General features: G+C 36.1%; 1 protein-coding gene across 15 annotated transcripts in view; it reads right to left on the reverse strand.

Annotated features, from left to right (window-relative positions):
• The window catches only part of LOC136036379 (glutamate receptor ionotropic, kainate 2-like), a gene marked incomplete at its 5' end in the record, with an annotated part of 326,696 nt that overhangs the window by 182,086 nt on the left and 118,874 nt on the right, over positions 1-25,736 (reverse strand). For all 15 annotated transcript variants that reach the window (XM_065718683.1, XM_065718607.1, XM_065718615.1 and 12 more), the window contains 1 exon segment: positions 11,504-11,656. In XM_065718683.1, the coding sequence (XP_065574755.1) occupies positions 11,504-11,656 (153 nt within the window).

Raw genomic sequence — 25,736 nt, forward strand, 5'->3', positions numbered from 1 at the left:
AAAACAGTTCAAAATAGGGATGATACCTTTTTATTGACAGTGAATAGATATAAAATGATTTAACTGGATATTTCGAACACATATACAGTGTTTAAGCAATACAGTAGTTTAAGCAATACAAATACAGTATTTTAAGCAATTACACATAATACTTTTTGCACTAATAATTAATACAAACAAATGTTTTTGAAATATTTATTGTCCCTTATAAGCTACCAATGCCCGCTCCCGAGTCAAAGTTTAAAATCTAATTTAAACCTAAAACCTAATTGATTTCAGTGAATATTGCGCGGGGAGTACAATATTTTATGTTTAATATAGTAATGAACTGAAAGAAAGGAGCGATTCAGCCCAATGGTAACTAAAACTGATAACAATAGATATATCAAAAGAATTGATTTTTTATGCTGATTCCAAATATATAAAACTATATAAGTTTAATGTTCTCGATAAAAATTAAAGGAAAAATTTGATTGATTTTTGAAAATGTGGGGAACACCCTTTAAATAGATAAGGAATCCTAGTAAAAATTACACAATCAGATTCAGCGTATCGGAAAAAAATACTGCAGAGTTTTCAAGCTCCTATTTTGAAAATAATGATTTTTCCTGAAGAATCCTGGATGCGTGTTCACTTATTTTATTCTAATTTTTTCTTTGTTCTTCCTCAAGGTCGTCGTGTCAAACCAATAGTCCTAGAAGACTAAAAGAGGGCTCATTTGAACAGAAATTAAAAGTTCTAGTGCCCTTTTTAAGTAACCAAAAAATTTGAGGGCGACTAGCCCCCTCCCATACTCTTTTTCTCCAAAGTCGTCTGATCAAAATTTTGAGATAGCCATTTTGTTCAGTATAGTTGAAAGATCCAATAACTATTTCTTTGGGGATGACACAACTCCACAGAGCCCCAAGAAAAAGGGCTGAAGTTATGAAAATTTCCCATTGTTTACGGTTTTATTATGCCGTTGATACGGTTTATCTGTTTTATTATGCCGTTGTAAGTTTAAGATTTAAGTAATAAAGTAAACTTTTAAAACTCTTGGTTCAAGATTCCTATCGGTTTTAATTAATTACGGCTGCATTAGTTTTAACACCAATTACTTGAAGAGATTTCGGGTGCTTATTTACTCGCTTTTCTTGTAAAATTCCAGTTTTTTTCCGCATCCACGAAATCAGAAACCCTTGCAAAGATATTGTTTGTTTTTTTTAATTTGAGGGGTTATTGTGAAGCCTCATTTTTTTGCAATCGGTGAAAATTTCACTAATGTTCAAAAATAAAAGCGAAAGTATTACGAAAAAAAATGCGAGAATGTAAATTTTGTTCATTTAAACTATTAGCAGCCACATTCCTTTTTTCTCTTTCCTAATTTCTTTAAATACTGGATAAAGTTGATTTTCACACTTAAACACAAGAGGTAGATATATGGGAAATATATCGCTAAGATTGGTGAGATGCAACCAAGGGATCACTTCGGGAGTACGTGTCAAAGTACTTCAAATCCGGATACTTGGGTCTATAAATACACTTTCAAGTACCAGGAGCCCCCCCCCCCACCCCGACCTATAAAATGAGTTAAATCCTGGGAAGAAATCTAACATGTGAAGTTGTATATTTAGTTTTGCCAAGTTTCGCTGGAAAATTTTATTTTTTTATCTTTTTTTTACATGTATTTTCCTGCAATTTTGTCATATAAAGCCGTTGTAGTTTTCAGTTGATGTTAACAGCCGTGGTTTTTGAAGCTCAAAATGTGACGCTCTCACAATAACACCAAACCTTGCTGGAAATCCTTAATAATCCATAATACTACTACGCCTTGTTTTGTTTGTTTGTTTGTTTAGGTTGGCTGTTCATCTGCTTTATTCTGTGTAATCTTTCACGTTCTGTTATATTATATCATATTTGATAATATCTGATAACAGATAATAATATCTAATAATAGGGGCCTCCCCCAGGCCACTCAGCATGTCCTAAGGTGGTGATAGGGGAACGCCCTACATATATGTAGGTTACCTCCATATGAGGCACGGACCAAAGGGGGGGGGCTTGTCCCTGGGGGTCCATTACAAAACTGGGGCACCCTCACCCGGAGCCATAAATACAGGTGGAGGAGGAAGAAGACCCCTTAGATGTAAACTCATTAGGGTCCACCAGCGTGTCTACACGTCCCGTGAGTTACAAATATTCTCCCAGTAATCAGTTAAATTGCATTGTGACACAAAACACCATCGTGAGAGGATTCTCTATAGGAGGACAACTGTGGCAGGGCTCATAATCCAGATCTATGGACAACGGCCTCTGCAATAAGCTGCCTCGATCCTTTCGGGGTACCTGCAAGACTGGGGACCTTGTGGTCAACTTTACTCACACTTGAGGAGTGGTTGACCTCGAGGAAATTATAGCCTAGTAAACAACACAGTATTCGCAAGGCATTCTGATTAATGGATAATTCTTCTGGGCATAGTCTATTTCGACGGCAATTTTTGGGCTGAAAAACCTCTTCCTACCTAAATTATCTACTGGGTTTTTTCTGATGGATTTATCTACGGAGATACGGAAAAGGGATGTAAAGACAGTAAAACAAGCATTAAAATATGAACTAAGGAGGTATGAAGTGTAGGCAATGGATAAAATTGCCGAGGGTATGGAAGATGCAGCTTGACGGCATAATAGTAAAATATTGTACTGGCATGTTAATAAATTGAGAGGGAGTAGTCAATCTGTCCTTGTCAAAGTTAAAGATAGGAACGGGTCCACAATTAGTGATAAGGAAATGGTTAAAGAGAGATGGATGGAACAATTTGAGAATTTGCTAGACCGAGTTGCAGTTGCCGGAAAAGATACAGAGGAAAATTAAAAAGTTTGTGATACCTTGGATGTGAAGCAAGATTTCTTTTGTGAGGAAGAAATAGCGACAGTACTAAAAGGATTACAAAATAATAAGGCTCCAAGTGATGATAATGTGGTAAATGAGTTTGTTAAACATGGTGGCTTCGAGGTTGGAAATAAGTTATTGAAGATTATGAATATAATTTTTGAAAAAAGGAGAGTACCTACCGATTTTAGGAAAACCTTAATTAAACAACTGTATAAGAAAGGTGATAGGAGTGAGCGTTGTAATTATCGAGGCCTTAGTCTGGTCTCTGTAGGTAGCAAATTACTTAACAATATGATACTTTTTAGACTGAGAGATGCTGTAGACAAAGTGCGGTTTTAGAAAAGGTAGAGGATGAGTCGACCAGTTTTACACTCTTTGGTTAATAATTGAGAAGTTCCTTAGTTGTAAAACTCCTTCGGTCCTCAGTTTTATAGATTATGAGCAAGCGTTCGATTCTATTGATAAAAGAGCTTTAGCAAAGGTCTTATCCCTCTATGGTATACCAGACAAATATATTAAAGTGATTAGTGCTATGCCCGAGAATAATACTGCTGCGGTTAAGGTAGGAAGCGAAGTTAGCAGCTGGTTTTGTATTAGATCAGGACTTAAGCAAGGTTGCGTTCTATCCCCCTTTACATGGATCATTTTGATTGACCTTGTCTTACGGAGCACAGGAAAGGTAATAGGAGACCATGGAATCAAATGGGGAGGAAAAACTCTCCTGGACTTCGATTATGCTGATGATCTAAGTATCCTAGATGAAATTATGAGCAAAAGGAAAGAACTTTTAGAGGTTTTGCGAGTTCAGGGTGCTAGAATAGGTTTGAAAATTAATGTTAAGAAGGCTAAGTCACTAAGGCTAGAAATAAGTGAAGATGAAAAGGTCACGTTTGGTAACGAAAAGATTGATCAGGTGGGCAGCTTAACTTACCTTGGTAGTATTATTAGTAAAGACGGTGGGAGCAGTGAAGATGTTAAAATTAGAATAGCCAAGGCTCAGGGTGTTTTTTTACGGTTAAAAAAAGTTCGGAAGAATAGGAAGATAAGTCTGCAAACCAATATTAGAATTTTGGAAGGTACAGTGATAATAGTGTTCAACTATCGCTCTGAAGCATGGGTGCTCCGGAAAGCGGATGGAGATTTACTGGATGTTTTCCAGAGAAATCGCCTACGGATTGTTCTGAGTACCCGGGTGACTGATCGTGTTTCAAACAGTAGGCTGGAGGAAAAGTGTCGCTTAGTCCCACTTTCTCGAGCTATAACGAATGAAAGGTTGAGATGGTTAGGGAACATTCTGCGGATGAAGGGTAACCGATTGCTGACGACTGTCCTTTTCGGCCAACCGTCTAGGGCTAAATGGAAAGCAGGTCGTCCTCGTCTGGGGTGAAGGGATGTCATGAAGAAAGATTTAAAGGCAATAGGAACTTCTCAAGAGGATGTATTGAGGGAGGCTCTGAATACATTGGGATGGAAGACGAGGTTGCGTAGCTGTGTTGGTCTCAGGCGGCTTGTTGCTGCGGTGAGTTGTTAGAAATAGTAGTAGTAGTAGTAGATTATGTAACTCCCAGGAGTAGAGAAAACGCAGATAATAACAAACAGGAGTACCGAAAACCGAGTAGTTTCAAATATCGGGTTCACAATATCTTCAAAAAGAGAAAAAAGTCACCATAATAATCAAGATCACTAAAATGAACTAATGAAATTTGACTGAATTTTTAAAATATAAACATGTTTATTTCTGGAAATCTCAAGAATTTTGTATTTATCAATTCTTAAAATAAAAAAAAAACAATTTGTTTTCAGTTAAGTGCAAATCCCACTCTGACCTCTAGAAGGCTTAGCCCTATCCCTGTCTCTGCTAATTTCTAGATTTATGATTTATCTTAATTATTAACTGTAATTTATTCTAGATTTTTGCCTTATTTGTTGATTTATAGTATTTCTGTTCGTTTTATGTTTGAGTTATTATTTTACTCTGTTTCTTCTAGTTTTTGGTTTGAAGAAGCTCTTTTTTGAAAAAAATACTTAAAATTTTTTTTTTTAAATGCTTAAAAAACATTTAAAAAACAAATTTGTTTATTTTTAATTGGAATTGATCTTTTATCGGCTAATAAATAATATTTGCATCATCTTTCGCTTAAGGATTAAGATTTTGACCTACTATTTATTGACTGTAAAACTTTGAATGGATTAATAGAGGAATAAGAAATGAATTAAGGATCCGCATCTGTTTGTTTAAATGAATTTGTTTTGAACTCAATTATTGAGAGAGTTTTGATTTGTTGTCAAACAGTTCGTAATAACGAACTGTAGTAACGAGTGACCCGGCTCAATAGTAACCGAAACTCTAAAAAATTGAATTTTGATATCAATAGTTACATCAAAAGAATTGCATTTTAGGGTTGATTTTAAGTATGTAAGTTTCATCAAATTAATCTTACCCATCAAAAGTTACGAGCCCGAGAAAATTTGCCTTATTTTAGAAAATAGGAGGATACACCCCTTAAGTGTCATAGAATGTTAACGAAAATCACACCATCAGATCACGGATGTGATCTGAAATTTTGTATTTCTTGCCACACGACAGATCACGGATGCGTATTTATTTGTTTTTTGTTTTTTTCCAAGGGGTGATCGCATCGACCCAGTGGTCCTAAAATGTCGCAAGAGGACTCATTCTAAAGAAATTCAAAGTTTAGTGCCCTTTTTAAGTGACCGACAAAACTGGAGGACACCTAGGCCCCCTCCCATGCTCATTTTTTCCCAAAGTCACCGGATCAAAATTTTGAAATAGCAACTTTGTTCAACATAGTCAGAAAACCTAGAAACTATGTCTTTGTGGACGACTTACTCCCCCACAGTCCTCGTGGGAGGGGCTGCAAGTTGCAAACTTTGACCAGTGCTTACACACAGTAATGGTTATTGGGAAGTATACAGACACTTTCAAAGGGTTTTTTTGGTTGGGGAAGGGGTTGAGGGGAGGAGGTTATGCGGAAGGAACTTTCCATTGAGGAATTTGTCATTTTTGGTATTTTTTAAAGAGCAATGAAGAGATAAATTTAAAAAAGTTTCCTCAACTGAAAGTAAGGAGCAGCATTAAATCTTAAGACGAACAGAAATTATTACGCATATGAGGGGTTCACGTCCTCCTAATACCTCGCTCTTTACGCTAAAGCAATTTTATTAATTTCAACTATTTATTCTATGGCCTTTGTGATTCAGGGGTCATTCTTAAAAAAAATAGGACAAAATTTAAGCCTTAGTGTAAAGAGCGAGGTATTGACGAGGGGGCGAACCCCCTCTTATACGTAATAAAAACATACGGATTTAGAAGTTCGTTACGCAAGTTAATTCGTAAGTTACGTATATTTTTACTAATAAGAACATTCATAAAATTAAAAGTTCTGGTTGCCTTTTTAAGTAACCTAAAAAATTGGGGGGTAACTAAGCCTACTTTCTCGCTCCTTTTTTCCTCGAAATCGTCCGATCAAAACTATGAGAAAGCCATTTAGCCAAAAAAAAACGAATATGCAAATTTAGTTTTAATTATTCAAGTGCCGAGTGCTAAAATCACAACATGGATTAATTAAAAACGTTCAGAAATTAAATAAAAAAACAAATTTTTTAACTGAAAGTAAGGAGCAACATTAAAACTTAAAACGAAATTACTCTACATATGAAAGAGGATGTTCCCTCCTCAACACCCCGCTCTTTACGCTAAAGCTTTTTTCTGTTTTAAAAAGAAGAGTTGAAAGAAAAAGTCAAACTTTGGCGTAAACAGCGGGGCGTTAAGGAGGAAATATCCCCTTTCATATATGGAGTAATTTATGTTCGTTTTAAGTTTTAATGTCACTCCTTACTTTCAGTTAAAAAACTTGTTTTTTTATTTAATTTAAAAATAAAAATAGAACATCAAGAATACACACAAATAGACTTGTTTTTGGTTGTGGTTTCCTTTGTTCTAAGACTTTAATGGAGACTTCTTTACGGTTCAAAATGTTAAGCGGGGGGCCACACCAACAGTTAGTATATATATATATGTATATATATCAGTGCTGCAACAAGTACTCCAAATTTTTACCTAAGTATCAAGTATTAAGTAATCATTGCTTTTTTACTTAAATATCAAGTAATAAGTACTTTCCAAATTCTTACTTAAGTATCAAATATCAAGTACTCGCCAAAATTGTACTTAAGCATTACTTCAAGTAGTACTTCAAGTATTTATTCTATATATATATATATATATATATATATATATATATATATATATATATATATATATATATATATATATATAAAAGTAGATAACAAAGTAGATAGTCTTTTTACATAAATTATCACTGGAAGACCGAATCCGAGAAGGCACATCTATTAAGCCAAATCGAGCAATTATTTTTCTGTTTTGGTGCCATCTAGGAAGCCGGAGGAGGAATTTGCAATATCTGAAATAAGCCGCACGTAGAGTATGGGGATTTTGCTTACGAAACAGATGAGCCATGCATGACAAAAACAAAAGCACAGGGGCGCAATAAGCGTTATGAATCACGCACAAACCGTTGCGGTTGTAACGGCTTTTGTTTGGGGATATTTGTCCGTAAGCGACGCGTAGGTTTTTCACGGCTTGATTCACTAGGGATGAAAAGGTAGTGGAAAGTGCAGGACCGGAACACAGACCAAGCCAACTAACTAAAGAAGAACATGGCAGAATTGCAGTCCCAGCAACGAATGGAGCGACCACATAAGGGCTATTAAAACAAATAAACTCGCATTTAGACGCATTAACTGACGGTCCAATCTTAGATAGTTCATTGGTTAATATAGTAAAATTGTAAAGCAATCCACGGCGAGTCCGTGCAACAAGAAGAACGTCGTCTGCATATGTAACAGAAGACAAACCAATATTACCGTAAGAAACAGAACTTTTAAGGGGAAGCAGGAACGATGCAAGCACACATTTAAATATACTAGAAGACAATACGGCAGAAGTTGCAACCTATCTATTTCTAGCAGCAGTTTTCACACCATGAAGTGGCAAAAACCATGAGACTAAGTCGAAAATCTTCTAAGAAAGAATAAAATAAGAGCTAAGAGCTCATATGGCATATGTGACGAGGTCGGAAGAGCCAAGAGCTCATATGGCATGAGCTCTAGCAAAATTATAAGAATCAATAGATTAATTTAAAAGAAAAATCAGAGGCTTAATGCTGGTCGGCATTTAAAATAAGAGCTCTGAGACACAAGGTCCTTTTAAATATCAAAATTCATTAAGATCCAATCACCCACTCGCAAGTTAAAAATACCTCATTTTTTTAATGTTTCCGAATTAACACCCCCTCCAACTCCCCCAAAGAGAGCAAATCCATTTCGGTTATGTCAATCACGTATCTAGGACTTGTGCTTATTCTTCCCACCAAGTTTCATCCTGATCACTCCACTCTAAGCGTTTTCCAAGGTCCCCCCCAAATCCCCCCAACGACACTGGATCCGGTTGGGATTTAAAACATGAGATCTGAGTTACGAGGTCCTTCTAATATGAAATTTCATCCGATGAAATTCAAGATCCGATCACTCCTTCGTAAGTTAAAAATATCTCATTTTTCTAATTTTTCAGAATTAACCCTCCCCCCAACTCCCCAAAAGAGAGTGAATTCGTTCTGTTTATGTCAATCACGTATCTAGGACTTGTGCTTATTTTTCCCACTAAGTTTCATCCCGATCCCTCCACTCTAAGCATTTTCCAAGATTTTAGGTTTCCCCCTCCAATGTCACCTGATCCGGTCGGAATTTAAAGTAAGAGCTCTGAGACATGATATCCATCTAAATATCAAATTTAATTAAGATCCGATGTAATTTTTCCAAATTAACCGTCCTCCCACTCCCCCCCCCCAGATGGTGGAATCGGGGAAACAACTATTTCAAATTTAATCTGGTCTGGTCTCTGATACGCCTGCCAAATATCGTCGTCCTAGCTTATCTGGAAGTGCCTAAACTAGCAAGACCGGAACTGACAGACCGACAGACCTACAGAATTTGTGGTTACTGTATGTCACTTGGTAAATACCAAGTTCCATACAAAGTAAGTTTTCTCTAGGGACGGAATATTTGGTTGAAGGTTGGCTTCAGTATGACTTATTTTGGAAAAGGGTTATTTCCAGGCTTTGGACAAGCCACGGGTGGAAGTAGTTATAGGCCCTACTAACTGGAAGTTTCAACTTAATACCCTTAGCCGGTCCCGAAACATTGTGGACACACTGTTTTGACAACCTGGATTCATAAAGTGACCTCTGATTTAGTTCAACACTCCCCCTCAACATACCTTGAAAGTTTCAAGCTAATGCCCATGGCCGATCCTGAAATATTGCACAATCGTTCTCTCGACAACCAGGATACAAAAAATTTCTTTTTTTGATCTATTTGAAAAACCTCTTCAAAATGCCCTGAACGTTTAAACTTAATACACTTAGCCGTTCCTGGGATATTATGAATATGCCCTTTTGACAACATGGTTTTACAAGGTTTTATTTGAGGCTTTGAATAGATTGGGATGGAGGAGGAGCATGCGTAGCAGCGTAGGCCTCAGGCGGCTTGATTCTGCGGTGATTTGTCGTTAGTAGCAGTAGTAGAAGTAGTTTAATAGCCCCTTCAACATCCCCTAAAAGATTGAATTTATGCTCTTGGCCGTTCCTAAGATAAAGTAGATGTAACCTTTTTGACAACCTGGGTGCACTTGGCTTTCATAAAGTGTTACAATATCCTCCTCAACATTCCTTGTAAATTTTAACTCGATACTTTCGCTGTTATTGAGATATGACAGATATACCCCTCGACAGCACAGATTTACATAGCGTCTTTTGTTGTAATTCAACATCACCCTCAGTATTATATGAAAGGTTCAACTAAAACCTTTAGACGTTCCTGGACTACTGATGATACGACTCGTTTGACAACCTGAATGCATACAGTATATTTGGTTTATTTCAATGTAAGTGAAAGTTTCAAACTGACACCGTTAGCCGTTCCTAAGATATTGCAATTTGGACCCTTTGACAATCTGGATGCACAAGTCTGTTTTGATATATTTCAAAAGCTTACTCAAAATCCTCTGAAAGTTTCAACTTAATACCCTTAGCTATTCCTGGGACATAACGTATACACACTCTTGCCATCCCGGATAAACATAGTATCTTTTGATTTAGTTTTACATCCTCCTCAACATGCCCTCAGAAAATTGAGCTTAATAACCTCATTCATTCCTGAAATATTGCAGGTACTCTAGTTTGACCACCTGGATGCATGTTATTTCTTTGGATTCAGTTTTACACTCCCATCAACACCCCCTAAAAGTTTCGCTTTAATACCCTTAGCCTTTTTGAAGGCTTTACATCAAACATAACCCACCTTTCCTAATAATAAAACCTATATGTAAACAAACCGGAAACTTGCATAATTTACATAGCCTGCCCTATGGGTTGTGGCTGGCCATGTCATCCCTGGAGGCATAGTTATTGGATCTTCGAGACTGTTTTGAACCAAACAGTTATCTAAAAAATTTGATCAGATATCTTTGGGGATTGAGGAGGAATACCTAGGAAGGATTTAGGGGAAGACAGTTTGTCCCCAATTAACTTCAGTTTCTTAAAAAACACGCTATAGATTTAAATTTTCATTGAAGGAGCCCTCTCCAAAGTTTCTACGGCAACTTCATTTATGCAAAGTGGGCTAGTAAAAAATAAAAGAAATAATATTGTAAGATCATATTGATCATACTATAGGTAGAAATATTGTGCTGCCTATGATTAGAGATTGATCATAATAAAAACATGCTCCCTTTTTCTCGCCTCCCATTTACTTTCAAACTAGTTCAAGCATTAGTCTTTGTGTTATTTACTCGGAACCTTATTCCACTGCACATTGACCTCGTTTATTTCAAGTTCCGGTGACAGAGTAGGTTTGTTCCATTCCAAGCCATTTATTCCATCGTATGGAATCCTTTTGATAATGAACCTCCAGTGCATTCTTAGTCTTATTACCTTCTTGGTTACTGAAGAAGATGAAAATTGGATGACAAAAAGATATCGAAAGGATTCTTCGGGAGAGGGTGGATGAGTTTTATTTAGCAATTACTGACACAAGGTACATGGGGATAATGAAAAGCCATCGAGAGATCATTTGATGGGATTTTCTTTTGCCCTTAGTAAAAAAAAAATACAAATTAAGGAGATGAGCATAGTTCAACTCTACAATGAATGTTGCGCAGTTTAGAACGACAACTTGACATTTTTGCTTACATCTTAGACTTGTTTCAATTACATTACTTTTGTTATAAAAGATAAACTTTTAAAGAAAAGGTGCAAAAATGAGAAAAAGTGCCTCAGCTACAGTAGTTTCATTATGGGAGGTTAACCTATTTGTGGATAAATCAAGTAATATTTATAAAAAAAAACTTATATAAGGATACTATTAGCAATAGTAAATAAAATGGCCCATGAATATTCACAATAGGGGGGGCGGGATCTGGACCCCATCTAAGTCCTAAATTTTCCAGTATTTCTGGGTACTTCTTGTTGAAGTTATTACATAATATTTTGTATTATTATTGCGCACGTACCTCCAAGATTAAATACTTACAGTATTAACGTAGTTGAAAAGCGAAGTTCCGTCTGACCATGGTTTTTCATCTTCACATGATACATTTGCTATCCGTAGGGTGGCTCCTCTGTCTAAGGCAGCAAGACCGTGGGCAAGTGACATAACGCTATCAAACATCAATGCAGGGGCCGTCTTGAAAGAAATGATTTGTTATTATTTCGAACTGAATTATAGTTTGTGGTTGCAGATTTGAAAGAAGAGGAGTGTCTGCTAGATACTCTCCAGAGGGACTGTCTGCAGATAGTAGTGTGTATGGTAGAATACCATGCACAGATAGTAGTAGTATACCATGCAAGAAGCTGTAACTATGTTTGATTCGATACCCTTACCAGGCATGTCAATAAGGGGGAGGTCAGTAATGCCCGTAATGACAAAATATGATGAATTCCAATGTATAAAATAAAAAAATTCTCTCATACACATATCCCAAAACTTTACTATGACACTATTGAAACGTTGACGCTATCGCTTTAAGCGACATCAAAATGATAGTTACTAGTAACGATACAGCTAGTTTTAAGTTCCAAAATGAAGAGCTTAAATCCCCAAATCTTGGGGATTCTTGAAAGAACTTCTTCTTTCAAAGAAGAAGTTCTTTGAAGAACCTCTCCCCAAATTCTTGTCATCACGACATCTCCGAGAAGAGCTTGTTTGGCCTCGATTTAGTGGGAAGTAAGAGCTGATGTCCTAGTTATGACTGTTTTGGGCATAAGTAAAGGGGAAGACTGTGTGAAGACCTGAAAACTTGTCCTCGGTATATTTAAAAGAAAGATCAAACTTGGTGGGAAGTAGGAGCTTCTAATATACTTCTACCGTTATATTTACACCAGATTATGAGCTTTAAATAGAAGTGTGACATAATTCAAAGCAAAGATCCTTTGACTTACAGGAAAGATAACTGCCAAGTGGGTGGTGAATAAAGGATCCCTTCCTACAGTTTCTTAGAGGATGGCATTTGTTTCCTACAGATGAGAAATAAAGTATTTGCCTGAATTATTAACTTTTAACATAAAACAAAGAAAATATACTCGTTACACAAACACAATGCTGAAAATATTTCCACATGTTTAACGTTACAGAGTGACTTCCATGATCTTCCTGGGTGCGGAAATTTGCAATCTGCATTCTCGATTTTAGATTCTTTTTAATTTTTTTTTTTTTGGGGGGGTGAACTTCGAAGACACGATGGGCCTATCCTTACGATAACAAGAGGTTAGGCCGAAACGGTGTTTGGTTAATGAAAAAATACTTGCCATGGATTAGGACTTCTCTATTTCCGATACCTTGATTAGAATCTCGATTTTAGATACCTTAAAATATTTTGGGGGGTTTTGAATTTCTACGACACGATGGGCCTATTCTTACGATAACCAGAGGTTGGGCCGAAACGGTGTTTGGTTAATGCAAAAATACTTGCCATGGATTAGGACTTCTCTAGTTTTAGATGCCTCGATTAGATTTTCGATTTTAGATACCTTTAAATATTTTGGGGGGTTTTGAACTTCGATGACACGAAGGGCCTATTTCTACGATAGCCAGAGATTAGGCCGAAACGGTGTTTGGTTAATGCAAAAATACTTGCCGTGGGTTAGGACTTCTCTGGTTTTAGATACCTCGATTAGATTCTCAATTTTAGATACCTTTAAATATTTTGAGGGGTTTTGAACTTTAACGACACGATGGGCCTATTTTTACGATAACCAGAGGTTAAGCCGAAACGGTGTTTGGTTAATGCAAAAATACTCGCCATGAATTATGACTTCTTTGGTTCTTAGAAAAAAGTTTTTGCAAAAAAAGAATTGTCAGAAGAAAAAAAAGTGTGTCATATACCCTTCAATAGAAAATGCGTAATAATTAGTTTCTTTAATAAAACACAATTCACACACAGCAAGGGACTGTTCAAGGAGGACACATTCGGGAAGATAAAAATCAGGAAAAGTCTTTTAGACAGAGAGATTTATTCCAACAAAAAGAAGCGCACAACTAATATACATACAATATTAATAATCAGCAGAAACAAAAAGTGTCAAATACTGCTTAACTTTTGAACAGCAAGGCTTTCATGTAGGAAAAGTCATAAGAACCAAGATTTTTTTTTTTGGGGGGGGGTGAGATCAAGGACGCTACATATTCCTACCTATACATGTACCCCTTAACTTATCTCTTATTCTCAAATATAGGAGAATGAAAAAAGAACAATAATTTCTTGATTGGAAGATTGGAAAAAGGCGAAAATGTTTTGTAAAATTACCTTTAGAAGAAAATCTGTCCACCAGAGCTCGCGTCTATACCAAGGCCTTTCCCACTGACAAGCCAGATTGTAAATTAATAGCCTAGGTTTTATAAGATACCGTTGCAGTGGCAATCTAGATTAGCAGGGAAATTGCAAAGTCGGTTTTTAATTGGCAATACCCCTCAACAATATGGTTTAATACATTTTATGGTTCCATTGGTAATAATAACTTTTGTTATTAAGAATCTGGTGTCACTAGAAAAGGAATCAAATTAAAAGGGCACTAGATCCCGTTCAAGTTTACAAAAAATTATATTCCACTGAGCCGTTAAATTTGTAACTGTAGATTTGTCTATCTCTCTATGTAAACAAATATTTCTTTCTTCTTCCCAAAGGAAAAGATTGATGAAACCTGACAGAGAGATGGAAGGCAATATAAATTGGATGTCTAACTGACCCAAAATTATTTTCTTTTTTCAATAAAAAAGATGAAATAAAATTTAGCAGCATCTGACAAAGTTTCCGCAAGTTGAAAGATGAGCGAATGGGATTAATTTAAAAACGAATTAGGTAAAACACACTTTGTTTTAGACAGCCAAATATAAAACCTGAACAAACTTAATTGAAGGGTAAGATGTATAGAAAGACTTATAATATAAAAGAAAACTTAGGTGTGAAAACACTATAGGTAAATAAAAAGAAAGAGAAAAATAAAAACCCACACACACATACACCCTTCTCAAACTGCTACTGCTACTACTGCTACTAACAATTCATCGCAGCACCAGGCCGCCTGAGGCTAAAAGAGCTATGCAAGCTCCTCCTCTATCCCAATCTATTCAAAGCCTCCCTCTTTACACCATCTCAGGAAGTTCCCATTTCCTTTAAATCTTTCTTTATGACATCTTCCCACCTCAGACGAGAACAACCTGCTTTCCGTCTAGCCCTAGGCGGCTAGTAGAAAAGGACAATCTTCGGCAATCTGTCATCCTTCATTGGCAGAACGTGCCCTAGCCATCTCAACCTTGCTTTCATTATAGTCGTAGAAAGCGGGATTGAACCACGTTTTCTTAAAGCCTAATGTTTGAAATACGGTCAGTCAGCTGGGTACCCAGAACAATCCGTAAGCAATTTCTCTGGAAAATATCTAGTAAATCTTCATCTGCTTTCCGTAGTGCCCATGCTTCAGAGCCATATTCGACCACTGTCATCACTGTACCTTCCAATATTTTAATCTTGGTTTGCAGAATTTCTTCCTATTCTTCCAAACTTTTTTAACTATGAAAAAAACCCTGAGCTTTGGCTATTCTACTTTTAACATCTTCAGTGCTCCCACCATCTTGTCTTCTTAAGATTAATTTTATAACCTATTCTAGCACCCTGAATTTGCAACACCTCTAAAATTTCATTCATTTTGCTCACACTTTCATCTAGGATGCTTAAATCATCCGCACTATCTAAGTCCAGTAGAGTTCCCCCATTTGATTCCGTGGTCTCCCATTGCCTTTCCTGTGCTCCCTAAGACAAGGTCCATCAAAATGATCCATATAAAGGGGGGGTAGAACACAACTCTGCTTAACTCCGGACTTAATACAAAACCAGCTGCTCACTTCATTTCCTACCTACCTAGTCGAAGCAGTGTTATTCCCGTACATAGCACTAATCATTTTAATGTATTTGTCCGGTATACCATACAAGGATAAGACCTTTGCTAGATATTCTCTTCCGAAATTGCAGCTTTAAATTAACCCTAGACACTACTAGATGGTAATCTTTACTTTTAACATCAATAACAGCGCTCCTGTATACCCTAGCATCATGTATTTATCCTGCTAGTCTTTGGTTTACTATAACATAATAAATAAGGTTTGTAGTCTTACCACCACGTGAATACCATGTCAACTTATGGGTCATTTTATGACCAGACGCTAATATACCAGACAGGTATAACAACTAGATTGTTATACCTAGAAAATTGCAAAAGTCTGTACCGATTACTGTTTTCTTTTCCTATACCAAATTTACCTAGGCTAGGATACTATCAATCCCTATTTCTAGCAACCTGGGCGCAAAAATCTCTTAGTAAAAACACCATATTTCTACCTGGGACACCTGTCTGTTTGCTCCTGTAACTGTAAGTAATCTTCAATTGAGTCACTAGTATCCGTCAGTCGGTTCAACAGGGGCATATACTGCTATAACTGAAACCTTGAACTTTTTAGTCATAAAATGAGCAATTAGTATTCTATTATTGATACCTTCCCACCACAAACAAGACTTAGCAGCTTCCTTATTCATCATAAGCCCTAATCCCTGTCTATGCACCCCATCTTTTCTGCCTGAGTAAACAAGTTCTATATCACCCAATTTTTGTGCTTCCTACCCCTGGGATATGAGTTTCTGAAACCCAATAAGTCCAATTCGAATCGTCTGAATTCGTCAATCAAAATGTATATGCGATAGTTATTTTTTAACGTCGTAACATTCGAAGTTCCGATGTTCATGTTCTTTAAATCATTGAAATTATTTTGGCCTCAGGAAATGCACTTATCCTGGATACCAGTGCAGGACGGGGAACAGCATATGTGCTCAAATCTACACTGAAGCGCTTAATCCGGCATAGAACCGGACATCAAGAAGTCCCTGGGACCTTCAGTATGAATGGATGCTTTGTGCAATCCTGGGCCCATCTTGGTGACAACATGGTTTTCAGAACTTGATGATGCTCTCATATCAACAAGAGTCAAAATCCTGCACAAACAGTCCCAAGCATATAACCTCCGACTCATTATATATTCATGCCTACAAATATTCTACTACTACGGGGAGGCAACCCATAGTAGATAAATCAGCCAGGAAAAGGTTTTCAGCCCGAAAACGCTCGTCAAAACAGACCAAGCCCAGAAGAATTATACATTAATCAGAATTCCTTGGGAATGCTGTTTTGTTTAGTAGCCTATAATTTCCTCTAGGGGCGCCAATCCTCAAGTGGGAATAGAGCTGACTGCAATGTCCCTAGTCTTCTAGGCACCCCTGAAGAGTCGAGGCAGCCCTTTGCTGAGACATTTGTCAATATATCTGGATCTTTTGCTCTGTCGAAGTTGTACTCCTATAGAGGATCCTCCTCCGATTATGTTCTGCGTCACCATAAAATTTAACCCATTTCTGGGATAAAGTTTATAACTCATGGGACGTGTGGAAACGCCGGTGGGCCCTGTTTAGCGTACATTGGAGAGGCCTTCTTTCTCCTCCACCTATATTTACGACCCCGGGCGAGGGTGCCCCAGTTTCTATTATGGACCCCCGGGACAAGGTTCCTACTTGGTCCGTGCCTCCTATTGAGTTTCCCTAAATATCTTTAGGGTGTTCCACTATCACCACCTTGGGACGCGCTGAGTGGCCTGGGGGAGGCCCCTAATGAGCAGCAGACTCATTAAGCTTTTCTCCAAAAGAAAATCATTCATATTTTTCTATCTGTATGAAGCAAATTTTTTTAGTCAGAATCAATAAAACAAAGCCAGAGTGGATCATACTGAAAAACATACAATAGCGTTCTGAGCCATAAAAAAAGGGACAAAAACAATAAATGTTTTCAAATATGAACTTAAAGCCCAATTTTTGAGGTTCTTGACATAAATATTTTCCAGTAGTCCGGATAAAGGGGCTCCAATTGGAAGCCCTTTTATTTGCTGATAAAATGAATCACGGAACTGAAAATACATTAAAAATTTATTACAAATTTTAACTAGGGTCATTAAAACTTCGCAATCTATTCCTGTCGCTGAATCTCCGATTAAGTGTTAATTTTCTTCTATTTTGTTTTTTTTATAATTACTCAGAAATATCCACAACATGTTGCAAAAAGACCCTCAAAGCCCGCCACCAAAAAATCAGGACTAGCCGCGAAAGCTCGCATGCAATCACTCCATTTCATTTGAAAGAACCCCATCGTCTCACATCAATTTATTCATCAGTTTTGGCCAAACCCCGTCAAAATAATGACGCCAGGGCTGCTTCAAAAGTTTCCAAAACACCCTCAGTTTCAAACTTCGCATTTCATTGCAAGTCCTCCACATATACATATCTTTGTTGGTGTTGCGCCAAGGACGGCCTCCAGACACAGGGCCGAAATATCAACCCAACTGAATCCTACCGCCCCGAGAAAAACCTCCCCACCGCTTCCAAGTGGTTTGTTTACCCTAGATAAAAATATCATAAACTCAAACAAAATGTTGTATTCTCAAACTTTAACTCTAATGCTATTTGCCAAATATAAAAAATACTATTGAGCTGCTTGACAAAACTGACGTTCAGATTATTTTAAACTGCGTACAAAAAAGACACAAATTGTGACTTCTTCACTAATTTACAGGTAGCCATCTTCATGCAGTGGATTCAATTTGTGAAAATTAAGAGAGGGGATGCATTATCCGAAATTTAAGGGGGCAATTTTTTTTTGTTTATTGTTCAATTTTTTAAGTTAAAGTACCCAAAAAGCCACTTTCATGAAAATGCTAAAAAAAAGTATGACACATCGTCTGATTCTCCCATTTGTGCTCCCTCTTAAGAAAAAACGCAAATAAGTAAAGAGAGGCATCGCCTGAAAAAGTTAGAGCGCCAGTTACCTTCATATTAAAATTGGAACTAGTATGTTTCTCGGTAGTTTGATTCAATACAAATACAAAACACTTTCCCTTGGTTTTTCTATTTAATAGAATATGCTAAGTTTCAGCTAAAACTGTATTGTTGCCATTGTACTACAAACATAGTTAAAAGCAGAGAACTAACATAAAAGTTAAGTGTGGCTATGGTGTTTGTAAGTTATTAAGTAAAAAACAATTTTTCTCCAACTGAAAGTGAATGGTAGCATTAAAACATAAGCGAATTGAAGTTGTTAAATATATGACGGGGTTTGTTCCCTCTTCAATACCTCGCTCTTTACACTAAAGTTTTTAGTGGGCTACTTAAAAAAAAAAAACTTCTTATTGTTTTGTTTCACCAACCCTTGCATTTTAGGAGTCATTCTTATAGAATCAAACCAAAAAGTCAAACTTTAGGGTAAAAAGCGAGGCATGAGAAGGGGAAAACCAACCCTCATATACGTCATAATTTCTGTCTGTTTTAAGTTTTATTGTAGCTCCTTACTTTCAGTTGAAAAAAAACGTTTGTTTTTAAATTTCTGATTGTTTTTAAATAATTTTGGGGAATCCAGCTGCATCTCGACGGAAAGGTCCTCTAGACAGTTCAATCTCGGTGAGAAATTTACCCACGGCAATTACCATTAGCATCTCTATATGTAAAATTGAGTCGACAAAGAGAAAAAAAGACAAATAAAAAGAATTTCGTATAAGAATTCTAACAAATTTCCCCAATAAATTTCTCCGGAAAAGTTCACCAACAGAAACTTCCCTTCTCAAGGAAAATTTCCCCGTGCATAATCCCCCAATCAGAAAATCCCCCCTGCCCAAAAAATCTAACAATATACGTAAACAATGATCATATTCAATAGCCCACAGATCTTTCCCCTGGGGGCTGTGGGAGGTTATGTTATTTGAACTTTCATCTATGCTGAACAATTCGACTATCTCAAAATTTTGATTGAAAGAGTTTGGTGAAAAAAGGGCGTGGGAGGGGTACTAGCTACCCTCTAATCTTTTTCTAATCTTGTCACTTAAAAAACTCCTTAAAACTTCTAATTTTCGTTCAAATGAGCCCTCTTCTAATATTCTAGGACAACTGGTTCGATATGATCACTGTGAAAAAAAAACAATAAATAAACACGTATCTGTGATCTTTCTTGTGCCAAAAAAAGCAAAATTCCACATTTTTAAAAATAGGAGCTTGAAACCTGTACAGTAGGGTTCTCAGATACGCTGAATCTGATGGTTCGATTTTCATCAAGATTCCTAGAATTTTAGAAGGGTCCCTATTTTGAAAATCAGGCAAATTGCCTTTCTCAGGCTCGTTGCCTTTTATTTTTCTATTTTTTAGGTTTAAGCGTTAGGTTTAGTGTTAGGCATAACATCAATTCTATAGAAAACCAAAAACTGAAAAAAAAATTATTTTTACCTTTATCAAGGGTCAGGATTTATTTTTAAAAAATATTGAAGCATTTTGTACCTTTAAACCCTAAAACTTGATTTATATAATACAACTCAAAAACTTCAAAGTTGAAGTTTGTAAATCCCTAGCAGTTTCTTTATGTATTTATGAAGCAAGTTCTTTTCGCTTCACTTCAATCTCTTCAGGAAATTGTTCTCTCTTTCCACTTTGATTTACTTGCAGCCATGCGTTTTTGTATAATAACTCACAGACTACATTCGAATCGTAACTCCATTCCCTTAAATTGCCCTTGGACTTCTCAAATTAATCTTTCACAAGATAACACATTATCTGACGCATTTGTTCCCAACTGGTGATACACTTACCTGAGGGGTGCAAAAAATAGTTTACGGGGTAGATTTTAGAAAGTATTTTTACATCCCTGCCCCTGAATGTACATGTGTAGTAAAACAGTGCGTCAGCGAACAACCCTATGGTCTACTTTAAATGGGCGCAAGATCACGTTCCAGGGCTCAAAGCACTTGCAGGTGAAATTTCTTCAGTTCACTTTGCCAACTTGTCCTGTCGAAATTTTAGTTGCTGCTACGTACTGAATATGTTAATTATATGCTCTTCCCACTGCTTATGCAGGCATAATATGATTAGAAAGTTACCTACATTGAACTTAAATAGCACTCTTGCCTTTGGTAACAAGAGGTTGCCAAGGCATTCCTAGTAACTGATCAGAGGCATACCGTGGGGTTTTAATATTCCCTCCTTAACTCTTACAAATCGCGGAGAACCATACGGAAAGGGAATATTTTAGGTATTATAAGCTATATAAAGATTATTCTGCAACTGGAACCTCTCATTCCCAACGGAATCCTGAATAACTCATTCAATGAGTTCCATCCCATGGGATTCTATAACCGCTCCTGTTGGTCATTGTTAGCTTAAAAGGCAGCTGTTGTTTAAAGAAAATATGTATGTCCTTAGAAACTCCTGAAGGTCAATCATTAAGATCATTATCCGCATATAATCAATTCACATATCATCAGAAAATAACCTAAAATGAATAACAATTTTTTTTCAATTTATAACAATAATAAAACACTGAACTACTAACATTAAGCCGGTTGTTGGGACTTACTATGAGGGGGTTTGGGGCCTTCCTCACCCCGTAAATCCCTAACTTTCCCCAATTCCTGGGCACAAATTATTAAAGTTATCCAACAAAATTTGCTTTTTTAGTATTCCCTCTCCCTTTGAAAAAATACTGTATACGTGCCCATACTACATAAAAACCACAGTCTTAAATAAAACTGGGATTTGGAAGACGTATTTACTAAAATGCTCGTGTCCGAGGTCCGAGTTTTTATTTTAGATAAGCTAATAGGTGAGCAACTGTTCTTGCCTTTAAAAAAGCATAAATGATAAATGATTCGAACTATTTTTCGAAAAAACGGGTAAACATTCTGCTATAAAGCAAATAACCAAATTGGCTGTATTAGTAGAACAAGAAATCTCTGATATGTATTATGAGGGATCATTATTCATTCCATCCATCCACAATCTCACCGCAAAGATGAACGACTTGGAAGAACAAAGACTATTGACAAACGCAAAGCTAATAGGGAGACATTACGGATAGCTTGTCGCTATTTTTGCTCAATTGTTTTCTCTTGCTAGTAGATGAATGGGTCTACTTTGGCCAGAATCCACGCAGCCTAATTGCAGCTCATAATCAAAATATAAATGGAGTGTCAGATTAAGGTTGAAGTCTGTCTTCCTAGATATTAAGATTACCCTACTGCGTGTTTAATTGAAAAGTATTAAATAGGTAACAAGGAAACTTTTAGTTTGGATATAGAGCTGACCGAGCCAAGAGCAAACCAATTTAAAATGTTGGGTTTCAGACATACTCTTAAGCGGACCTAAGAAAATACAATACTACAAAGGATTACCCTATAGTGTGTGTGGTCAAACTATTTAGAATTGTTTAGGCAGTCTTACCCTAACTTTTCGAGCTTGGATAAGAGATCCAAATAAACGACAGAAAACTAAAAGCCGCCACCTACTTTCCTAAGAAACTTAGAAAAACTATTTAACTTTTCCCGTTTTGTGCCAAAGATTTTCAGATTTAATGAAACTTGTATCATTAGAAGGGTGGATCTTGATTTTCATTTCTATTGAATGAGCAGAATTTCCTTATGGATGTTCGAGAAAGGGCAGTCTCTAAAAATTTTCAAGCATTGAAATCCTTAAATATCAGCACAAAACAAGTATCATTTATAATTTGACAGCTTTGGAAGTTCTCTGTTTTGCTAACCGCCTTGATTGAAAATGTTGCTGACGCAGAATGCATAACATATTATGCATATTATATTATTTATGTTGTATGTGCATGTAACAGACATCGCTCTGCACATCAGTTAGTCAGAGATTATATGTTTGCTCTATTTTAAACTAGCCAGCTGTTAGCTTTTTGAACTGTCGACATACTTCAGATTCTTTGTAAATTTTTACCAAATTTGTCAATTTTTATCAAAATTTTACCAATTTGGGAGCTCCTGTAGGCGCTGGAACAATTTGCCAATGGGCCTTTTAATCTTTGAGACGGTCAGCCAACGCTTAGACTCACAAAATGATTTTTAATGTATCAAATCCCGTTAAGAAAGACAACGGGACTTAAGTGGCTCAATAGTCAAACAGATCAAATTAATAAACAAGTAAAGAGGAAAAGTGATAAAGTAGATACATTATCAGTTTTTATTATACTGCACAAGTAGTCTGGTAATTTTTTTTTTCTTTAAAAGAGTATCAAAAATTTGTGTATGCACATTTTGCTACGTTTTTAAGTCACCCATTTTTGATAGGGTGTGGGTCGCCCCCCTTGTTACGACCGACCTTGTTACTAGGATACAAAGTTTTTTCTGTGCGAAAACTTATGTAGACCATGAGCACACTCTTTGTTGAACAGAAAAAAACTCAGAGAAAAAGAACTTTCAGGGTAATATTCGTCTTTCAGAGAAAGAGAAAAGTTCAAAGAAGCATTTGTATTAAACTGGTTGTTCTAATTCTGTCTGCTTCAAATTTAATTATTAAATACTAAGAATAAATAATGTCTTCGTGTATTTTACGATACATTTTCAGTTGTAGAAGACATTAACATATCTTTCTATAAAGTCTCATCGCAAAGAAACAGATTTTTTTTTGAGGTGTCATACACAAACATGTAAGGCGGGATTTTGTTTTATTTTTAGATGGTGGAAGGAGGATTGAGTGATTGAAGAAAACGTAGGGTATCAAGGATTGTGTCATAATTTTTAATTAAAATACTAAAACAGTGCTTTTCAAAAGGAGGCAATCAGCCTTTCCCTGCCCCTCCTCTAATTGAAACCCCTTGCGATCCATGAATAAAGCATTAACAATTGCCAACTAGCTATATCTACCTACTGGCATTATAAATTATTTTTCAGAACTAAGCCCTAGTTAATTATTTGCACATAGAGTAGATGCTGAAGGACCTTTATTCCTTATTCATACAGTCTACTAGATTATCACGCTCGTTTTAGGTGTTAACGTCTCCACTTTTATTTAAGGGAACAAATTTTTATTTAATTCTGTGTGGATATAACAAATGGATTCATGCTCATGAACAAATTCTGGAAAAGACATTAAATAATTTGCTGCAAATGACGCATAAAAGGGGGATAGCTAAAAAGCAATGAGAAGGAACAGCTGGAATACGCATAGACAAATTTTTACACTAATTGTTTGGAAAACATGCATTTTAGAGTATCAGATCCTCTTTGCATTTAGGCCTTCGAAAGACATTTCTTAAATAATACGCTAAAAAATACACTGTTGAATGTAAGGTGATTAAGAAATTGGCTACCAATGTGTAAAATTATCCGTTTTTATACAAATAATTTTGGGAGACAAATAAGAGAATCATGGACCGGCCTTTAACTCTTTATAGTATATTTAATGTAAGGTGATTAAAAAACCGGGTACTACTGTGTAAGATCATACATTTTTATAGAAAAAGTTTTGAGAGACCAATAAGAACATCATGGATAAGCCTTTAACTCTTTTATAATATAAAGTATTTCCGTAAAGTTATTGAACGAAAAAGTATTTTCAAATTTAGTCTATTTTCTTTTCCCCGTCTGTAATATAATGACGGTGATATATATTGCACTTCCATGTCTATTAGCCTGAGTCACAAGAAAAATGTTGGCCGGAGTCCAGAGTCACAAGATAGTCTGGTCTGAGTCACTTTCCATCTAAACTTTTTCTAAAAAAAATCTATGAGCAAAAGTGAAAAATCCGTTCCTTATTCGTTGTGCGAGGTATAGGCTGAAAAATTTGGAGAAAATTCTGTTCTTTTTGTGTTTTAACATAGTATTTAATACAGTAGTAACACAATATTATCATAGTATTTACCCTTAAATATATTTGAATTTTGATTCAAACCAGTTGAAGGATAATGAATATATGAATGTAACACACTAACTGAACTTACTAAATCCTGATTAGTGTTCTGCAAAAAAAGACTATTTTATTGGCAAAACTCTCATAAGTTTTTAATAAATTTGAAGCTGATTTTTAGGCTAGAAAGGGTACTCAAGTCTTCCTCGTAGGAAATTTATAAGGATTATTTTAATTGTTTTTGCTCTCTTTTTCTCAGCATAAACTGACAAAAGTTTTATTGATTCGGCTATGGTAAATCAAAAGGTGTTATGGTTTACAACAGTAGTATACCCTCGCTGCTTTTAACCGGGGCCCTATCCCTTCAAATGCCCATCCCGACACTTTTCTTTAAACTTCTGAAAGACGAAGGTGCTATTAACTTTCTTCGAAATTCAGGTGCATATTGAGTAATAGGGATTGTTTTCAACAAGACATTTAAAGACGGTCTTACGACATTTTTCATCAGGACGTTTTTTAAGAAGTTTCAAGACATTTCAAGACGTTTTTAAGACATTTTTCTACAAAACTGTTTTTCAAACATTGCAAGAAGCTTTTACAACATTTTTCTTCAAGACATTTTTCAAGACATTTGAAGACATTTTTAAGATATTTTTATTCGAGGCACTCTTCATGACGTTTCAAGACATTTCAAGACATTTTTTAAGACATTTTTCTTCAAAGGTGTTTTTAAAGACGTTTCAGGACATTTCAAGATGTTTTTAAGTTTTTACAACATTTTTCTTCAAGACGTTTTTCAAAAAATTTCAAGACATATCAAGAAGTGTTCAAGACATTTTTCTTCGAGACATTTTTTCATGGCGTTTTTAAGACATTTTTGTTCAAGACGTTTATCAAGACGTTTCAAGACATTTCAAGAAGTTTTTAAGAGATTTTTTCACAAGAAAACTTTTCAAGATTTCTTTGTTTGTTATGTAATGGGGAATGTTTACTTATGTTAAGGATAACTTAGTCTTGCCTAGCTTCTTTCTTCAGGGGCAGTGGGGAATCCCCGCTTGTAACTGGGGAGGACACATACATGAGTTGATACGTAATGACGATGTACACGTGGGATGTTACATAACACTTTAAGAGATTTCATTTTCTTTCATTATATTTTTTTTTCAGGGCACCTTTACAATCCACGGATTTTTGTCTGAATTAGGATTCGAAAGAGACTCCCCTCAACGGAATGGAGCGCTAGACATCCGGACCAAGAAGTCCTTTCTGATATTATTATTCGGGGAATACTTTCTAATGGAAACGTTCCAATGAAGATATGAATTACGTGTTCCCTATGTCAGCCATAGTCAATATGTAGGGGAGAAAATCAGTTACTAAAAGTTGGCTACATTTGATGTACACCCGCTTATTACACGGTTATTATTATTCTAATATATCCTAGACAGGTTAAGTTAGAGATTGAATCAATGAGATGCAATATAGCATTCACTTTAGATATTT

The sequence above is a fragment of the Artemia franciscana genome, chromosome 2 (genome assembly GCF_032884065.1).
Source record: "Artemia franciscana chromosome 2, ASM3288406v1, whole genome shotgun sequence".
Classification (NCBI taxonomy): domain Eukaryota; kingdom Metazoa; phylum Arthropoda; class Branchiopoda; order Anostraca; family Artemiidae; genus Artemia; species Artemia franciscana.